Source organism: Barbus barbus (genome assembly GCF_936440315.1).
Source record: "Barbus barbus genome assembly, chromosome: 2".
Taxonomy (NCBI): domain Eukaryota; kingdom Metazoa; phylum Chordata; class Actinopteri; order Cypriniformes; family Cyprinidae; genus Barbus; species Barbus barbus.
This window is the reverse complement of record NC_136730.1, coordinates 14309025-14316441: the sequence shown is the minus strand read 5'-3', so window position 1 is coordinate 14316441 and position 7417 is coordinate 14309025. Positions and strand designations below refer to the sequence as shown.

The following is a 7417-nucleotide window of genomic DNA, read 5'->3' as shown; positions in this document are numbered from 1 at the left end:
CCAGGGAAGACTTGTTTATTCAGACTGACAGGAAAAACTGTGCTACACTGTCACCTACTGCAAGTTAGGAGAATGGCAGATTATGGTCACCTTATTCAATAGTTCCACAGCTGTCACATCTGTTGAAAATGTCCATACTGAAGAACACAGAAACATAATATGCATATTTGTATGTATACATTTTTTATCACTGGTGCATGTAAACAAAACAAAAAAACTTTCATAGATATATGTCTGACAGATTTTAAGAATTGAAAAGATTATTTTGCACAGGATCGCTCACATGAAGAAAGAATGTTTAGATTTTAATTTCACTAAAAATCTGTGAGCCATGTGCATTTAGTAGAAAATGGAACTAGCTTTTTTGCAGATGTAATAAAACCTGAAATTCACATTTAGTGTGAACGATTAGTTTATTGTTCAGAAATCTAACCATATGTGACCCTGGACCACAAAACCAGTCTTAAGTGTAAATTTCTAAAGTTATACATCTGAAAGCTGAATAAATAAGCTTTCCATTGATGTATGGTTTGTTAGGATAGGACAATATTTGGCCGAGATACAACTATTTGAAAATCTGGAATCTGAGGTTGCAAAAAAAAAAAATAATCTAAATACTGAGAAAAATCACCTTTAAAGTTGTCTAAATGAAGTTCTTAGTGATGTATATTACTAATCAAAAATGAAGTTTTGATATATTTACGGTAAGAAATTTATAAAATATCTTCATGGAACATGATCTTTACTTAATACCCTAATGATTTTTGGCATAAAAGAAAAATCGATAATTTTGACCCATACAATGTATTTTTGGTACAAATTGACAAATACAAATTTTGTATTGCTACAAATATACCCCAGCAACTTAAGACGGGTTTTGTGGTCCAGGGTCACATATTGTTTTGATAAAAACATTCTCATTCAAGAATTGAGCCAAAGCAATTGAGGAAAACTTGAAAACCCTTTGAATGACTAAAGAATAAACACTGTTACATGCTTATATGGTTGCATCAATTTTTATTCACAAACTGATACATCAGTTTTACCTTGATTTTTAACACTGCTTGTAAACATAACAAAAAGAGCACAATGATGCTCTTAACAAATAAACAGGGAGCGGCATTAACAGGAAAAATCCGATGAATATTCCAACAAACAAAGAATGCAGTGGCTACCACTCGTCAGTCCAGATGGTTCAAATGGTTTCTGGTGACATGTGCGAGTACTCTGTATATCTAAGGTGGCCAAGACAGGACTGATGGTTGCACAGATGAGGGGAGGCTGCTGGGATGGATGCTAGTGGATCAGCCCACCTCTCAGTGCAAGAACCAGATGCAGCACGGAGCCACCCTGGATCTTGTAATCAGCTGCCGTTTTCTCATCATTCCTGAGGTGGAGAAGATGGAGGGTTTAGAATAAAAATACAGAAATGTACAAGAGCATGATTTATCGTGCACGTAAAATACATTACATCTGTTTTCCACTGTAGATGAGTCTCTGTTGCTGGGGTGGGATTCCCTCTTTCTCCTCCACTCTCTCTTTTATTCTCTCCACCTGAATAAAATGGACGCATCAATGCACTTTACGGCATCTTTTAACATTTGCTGTAAACCATTACGCATTTTATATTGTACCTTGTCTGTGGGCTCGATGTCGATCTCGATTTCTTTGCCAGTGAGTGTCTTTAAAAAAACAACGACGATTAAGTCATTTAGACATAAAATTTCCCTCTGAATGGGTCTTTTATCAGTTACATACCACAGTTTGTTATAATATCATCTATGTACGTCATGCTGTAATAAAATGATGTTTGATGCGCAACGCCTTACTGTATTTAATAAAATAATTACACTAGCTCAGTCTAGAACCATCCTGACGAACTGAATGAAAGAGCTGCTCTTCGTTCATTTCTTACCTTGACTTTAATTAGCATTGTGGCTTCTTCTGTTTTAGAAATACATGCAGGGAAATTGAATGCGAATTTAATTAGGCGATGGTGGAAGAAGTTCAGACACCTCTAATCAAATTATTCCCACAATTTCTCCACCGAAGTTCCTGCGTCACTGAAAAATAATTCCTACCAGTCTAGAGTCTGGAGGAAACGTTCCGTGTGGAACACAGCGGCATTCGATTACTTGACGATTTAGAACTTTGTAAATTGAAGAAATTGTTTTATATTTTAGTTTTTAAATACACATAACTCTTTAAATAATAAATAATAATAATAATAAATAATTAATTAATAAATAATTAAATAATAATAAAAAACATAAATTGCGACATTTAGTGAGACAGTAAGCTGAAAATCAATCGTTGTCTGTAGTTTTTCACCGAACGTTTGAACTTGAATTTTCACGCAAGCCGTCCGCATAAAGACTACAGTAACACGCGCTGACAGCCGTAAACATCCGCTCTCCAAAAACGACCGCCTCCAACCCGGAAAGCGGTTTCATTCTCTTCTATCCAGCTCTTCAAGGAGGTGCTCATCTGCAATTATAGGTAGGACAGTATTTACTTTGTAGCGTGTATATATAAGAACACGTGTGTAATTATTTGTAATGGACAGAAAAAACATGTAGAGTCAAGATGACAGAAAAGCAGCAATTATGATCTTATGACCTAGATTATCTGACAAACATGTGCAGAACAGAAACAGATGTGAAACTTTTAAGGGTCATTTCATTTTATTCTTTTTTTTGTGATGCATTGCTTTACTCACCTGTCTGAAATGGGAGAAGTACTTGGTGTTCTAAAATGTTTTATCATAGATTTAGAGTTTTTACATAATTCTGGATATTTCCTGTCTCCTGTATAACCGTCCCCCTTCCTCAGCCTCTGCAGCTCCCATAACTGAAGGAGTGGGAACGTTTTTCTTTCCCTTGTCTTGTGTTTTTGCAGACAGTGAGATACGGTTAGAGCAGTCTCAAGGCCATCCTCTTCAGCAGCCATGCCACGTATTGAAAATGATATCAAACTCGACTTCAAGGACGTGCTGCTTCGACCCAAAAGAAGCACTCTTAAATCTCGCAGTGAGGTTAGTAACTCTTAATATGTTTTTATTTGCATTATAGATGTCATATAGAGTATTAGTTTGGTCTGGCCTTGGTTTAAGTTCCATTGCAATCACACTGTAAACTACATTTTAGGTTCACTTTCATTACTTTCCACACTCTTCTGTTTCAGGTGGATCTCATGCGCAGTTATACGTTCAGAAACTCAAAAGGAAGTTACCGTGGCATTCCCATCATAGCCGCCAACATGGACACCGTGGGAACTTTTGAAATGGCCTCAGCCTTACATCAGGTGTGAATGAAATCTACAATTATTTCACTGAATTACACTGAATTCAATTATTTGTTGGGCCCTTTTTGGTTATATTAATTGTCGTATTTATTAATTTGTTTGTAGTTTAGTCTCTTTACGGCCATCCATAAGCATTACTGTGTGGATGACTGGAAGGAGTTTGCATCCAAACACCCAGAATGCTTACAGGTGAGCAACATCTTTGCTAGAATTTAAATCTACTCAAAAATCTCTAGATTATTGATATTTAAATTATATCTTTGTTTCTCCAGAGTATTGCAGTCAGCACGGGAACTGGTGATGGGGACTTTGAGAAACTGGGGGCCATTCTGGCTGCTGTACCTCAGATTCAGTACATATGTGTAGATGTGGCCAATGGCTACTCTGAACACTTTGTCAACTTTGTGAAAGACGTGAGGCAGAAGTTCTCTACACACACTATCATGGTCAGTTACCCAACAACAGATCAACATTTCATTGACATTGTCTCAATACCAGTCATCTTTATATTCTGAAAGCCATTCGTATTTTGTAGGCTGGCAATGTTGTCACAGGAGAGATGGTTGAAGAGCTGATTCTTGCTGGCGCTGACATCATCAAAGTGGGCATTGGACCAGGTGACGTCATCAGTCGTCTATCGCCACAGTTTCGGATGGTGTTCAGATTCATATTACACCAGCTTCACACGTATGTTCATGTGTGCAGGTTCTGTGTGCACCACTCGTAAGAAGACCGGTGTGGGTTATCCTCAGCTGAGTGCAGTCATTGAGTGTGCTGATGCTGCACACGGCCTGGGTGGACACATTATATCTGTGAGACTCTTGTGTTTCAGAGCTAAGTTCTTACATTAACCCTATAAAACATTACATAACATTAACACTATGCATTTCTATAGCCTCTAAATTATCAACATGAAAATCCTGTTACACATAGTCTACTACAAGCCTTCTGTCCTCTGATTGATAGCCTCTGACTGAAGGCCTTTTAGTGTAATTCTACAGCCATCTTCAGGTTGTGTTATGAAGTAAACATGGGAATAAGCATAATATTGTTATTAATATTTAAAGATGAGCATTTATTGGACTGAAGCAGCTTAGGTTTACTTTAATTATGTTTTAGAAAAATCATGTTAAAATGTAGATGTCAAATATAATACAAAAGGCTTTTCAGGAACGTTTTATTTATCTCTTAATTGTTATTGTATTGCATTCATCGCATTGCCACTAAAAACTGCAAACTACAGAGCTTTGATCATAAAACTAAGCTTTTAAATATATTTTACTTTATCTAACTGTTATTTTGAAATATAGAGTGACTGATATTTATATGCATTTTATGCAGGGGTCTCTTATTCTGTTATAAAAATCTTAGGTTCCACTTTATTTTAAGGTGTTCTTGTTACAGTGTAATGTAATATTAATTAACTGCATGTACTTACTATATATGGTTAGGGTTAGGATTTGGGTTACTTGCATGTAATTATGCATAATTTATTGTTATTATTATAGTAAGTACATGTAACGTGTAACAAGGACACCTTAAAATAAAGTGTTACCAAATCTTATACTGTTAGATATCAAAATGTAATCTTGCTTTTTGTAAATAGTAAAAAAAAAAAAACATACAATATCCAATATCGTGCTCCAAATTGTGTATTTTTTGCTTAGTTTGGGCCTAAAATTCAATTGAGGTTTTCCCCCTCGAGTATAAGTTCCATACTCTCATTATATTATATGGACCATACAAGCCTGATGTATTAAATATGGACAAAAGACAAACACTTTTTTTTTCTTTTATATTTAATTTGAAGATTCAATAAACTGTTCCATTTTAAACAAATATTTTTTCTGACATTATGTCAGGCTATATAGAGTTAACAGTGAAGAGTAACAGACCATGCTGCTTGCGTGCTTTGTTGACATATAAGGTTTGATCATGTATTTGTGGGATCTGTTTTTCATCTCGCTGTAGGATGGGGGATGTACCTGCCCAGGCGACGTCTCCAAAGCATTTGGTGAGTTTTGGTAACACTGCATTGTAATAATACCATAAAACAAGAAAGCAAGATATTTTAGTAGCTACAAACAGTGGATTCAGACATTACTTGTTGCCTTACATTAGGCTTGTGTTTGATCGGCTAAACTTGTGTGACAGGAGCTGGAGCCGACTTTGTGATGCTGGGAGGAATGCTTGCTGGTCATTCTGAGAGTGCGGGCGAAATCATAGAGAAAAACGGCAAGAAGTACAAACTGTTCTATGGCATGAGCTCAGATACAGCCATGAAGAAGCATGCAGGAGGTGTAGCAGAGTACAGGTAAGCTCATGAGAGAGACACTATCATGCTGGAGCTTGTGGATTATTTTATCTAGTGGTTTATAAATTACATAACAGAAATATTATTTGGTAAATATGAAATCGAGTAATCTTTATTTATAGAATACATTATGAAATACAGATTATTTCAAAGCAGCTTAACAGTAATAAACAGGAAAATAACAGAATCAATGCTACAAACTTCTCCAAATAATGATTCAAATTCTGCTGTAAGCAGTTTTAAAAAGACAATAGCATCATTATTCATCAGAAGGCATAAATATTAAATCTATAATGGCCAGATTGATTTACAACTGTATTTTGATTAAAAACGAGAGAGATGTTTGGACTGTCAACAACACCACTCTTGAGTTGATTAATATTGATTGTCATTTTTGTGTTTTCAGGGCGTCGGAGGGTAAAACAGTTGAAATGCCTTACAAAGGGCCTGTGGAGGTGACAGTGAGAGATGTGCTGGGTGGAGTTCGTTCCACCTGCACATATGTGGGTGCTTCTAAGCTTAAAGAGTTGAGTCGTCGTACCACCTTCATTAGGGTGACCCAACAGCTCAACACAGTATTTGGTAATGATAATTAAACCAGTCTAACCAGGTCCGTATTGGGCCAAATTATGCCAAATCCATGCAAAGGTCATTTTATTCTCTCTGCAGTCAGATGCACACATATGCATATTCACTCACAAACACACACACACACCTTACATCATCATTCAGCGTTATAATGAGTATTTTTGGGCACACACATAAGCTTTTGAATTCAAAGGCTTTCCCCAGATGCTGTATTAAGGCCTAAAGCAACTGCATGGCCTTTCTTTTTTTGATTCATCGCTATTTGAAAACTTCTAATTTCGGAATTAACTGTTGAGTTTTTAAGGACACTGTAATACCGACTTCTTACATTCTGTCTCATTTTAGTCTTATACTACATTGTAGTAACCGATGAAAACATACATTTGATTGAACTTATTACACTGTACTGATAGTGTATGTTTTGTGCAGTTTATGTTTTAGTTCATAACCTTAAAATCTTGAGTTTGTTCTCATTCATTTGTCTAAACAACCTCTGTTAAAGCCTTATATTTTATCTGGAAAATTTGGGTACTATTTTGAACTTCATTGTAGATTTTAGCTCAACGTCTATGCATACTGTCTTATATTTATATAATATTTCCTGATAATATTTTCCTGATTTTCTGATAACATTCTGAATTTTCTTTCTGTTCACTGGACCAACGCAGATCCTTGAACCCTTTTAATGGATTCTCCTGTGTTCATATGTTACAAATGCAGTGGTATCACATTCTTCTTAATCAGTTCCTGTAAAAGTATTGGCATGATTTTATGCATTTGAGCTTGGTTTGATCATTAGACATATCGAATACTTAAAACGTTTTTACTTAACTCATAATTAACCTTAATAATTTTGATTGCTTTTGACATTCCAACACAGTTTGTATCCTTAATATTGATTGTGATTTAAAGTTGCTGCTAGAGTGGATATGAATGACTGTTGAAGAAATTAATTTTTCCCCACTTGCATAATTTGCTGAAAACCAGATGGCCCCTCTGTTGGCTTAGAAGTAGACGGTTTAATTTGATCCGTATTGATATTTATCTATATTACATGCAGTTAAATACATTTTAATCATTATATTTCACCACAGTTCGCGATGATTTCAGATGTTCAATTCTAAACATCCCTGTATTGTATTGCGAAAATAAATCATTTAGATAATCACTAATGGATGACTTGTGTTATTTGCTTTGTAGGTACATAATGTT

General features: G+C 35.6%; 2 protein-coding genes across 2 annotated transcripts; one reads left to right on the top strand and one right to left on the bottom strand.

The window, feature by feature from the left end:
• LOC306886155 (ubiquitin-like protein NEDD8) lies at positions 1-2087 on the bottom strand. The gene is made up of 4 exons (XM_079443057.1): positions 1916-2087; positions 1635-1682; positions 1472-1554; positions 1-1387 (listed from the first exon to the last, which is right to left on the bottom strand). The coding sequence occupies exons 1-4, from the start codon at positions 1931-1933 to the stop codon at positions 1297-1299; spliced, it is 240 nt and encodes a 79-aa protein (XP_079299183.1). The 5' UTR covers positions 1934-2087; the 3' UTR covers positions 1-1296.
• Positions 2088-2410: 323 nt separating this feature from the next.
• On the top strand, positions 2411-7376 carry gmpr2 (guanosine monophosphate reductase 2). Its single transcript, XM_079442895.1, has 10 exons — positions 2411-2499; positions 2899-3034; positions 3184-3303; positions 3409-3492; positions 3576-3749; positions 3839-3920; positions 4009-4115; positions 5275-5317; positions 5458-5617; positions 6024-7376. The coding sequence occupies exons 2-10, from the start codon at positions 2948-2950 to the stop codon at positions 6211-6213; spliced, it is 1047 nt and encodes a 348-aa protein (XP_079299021.1). The 5' UTR covers positions 2411-2499; positions 2899-2947; the 3' UTR covers positions 6214-7376.
• Positions 7377-7417: the final 41 nt, after the last annotated feature.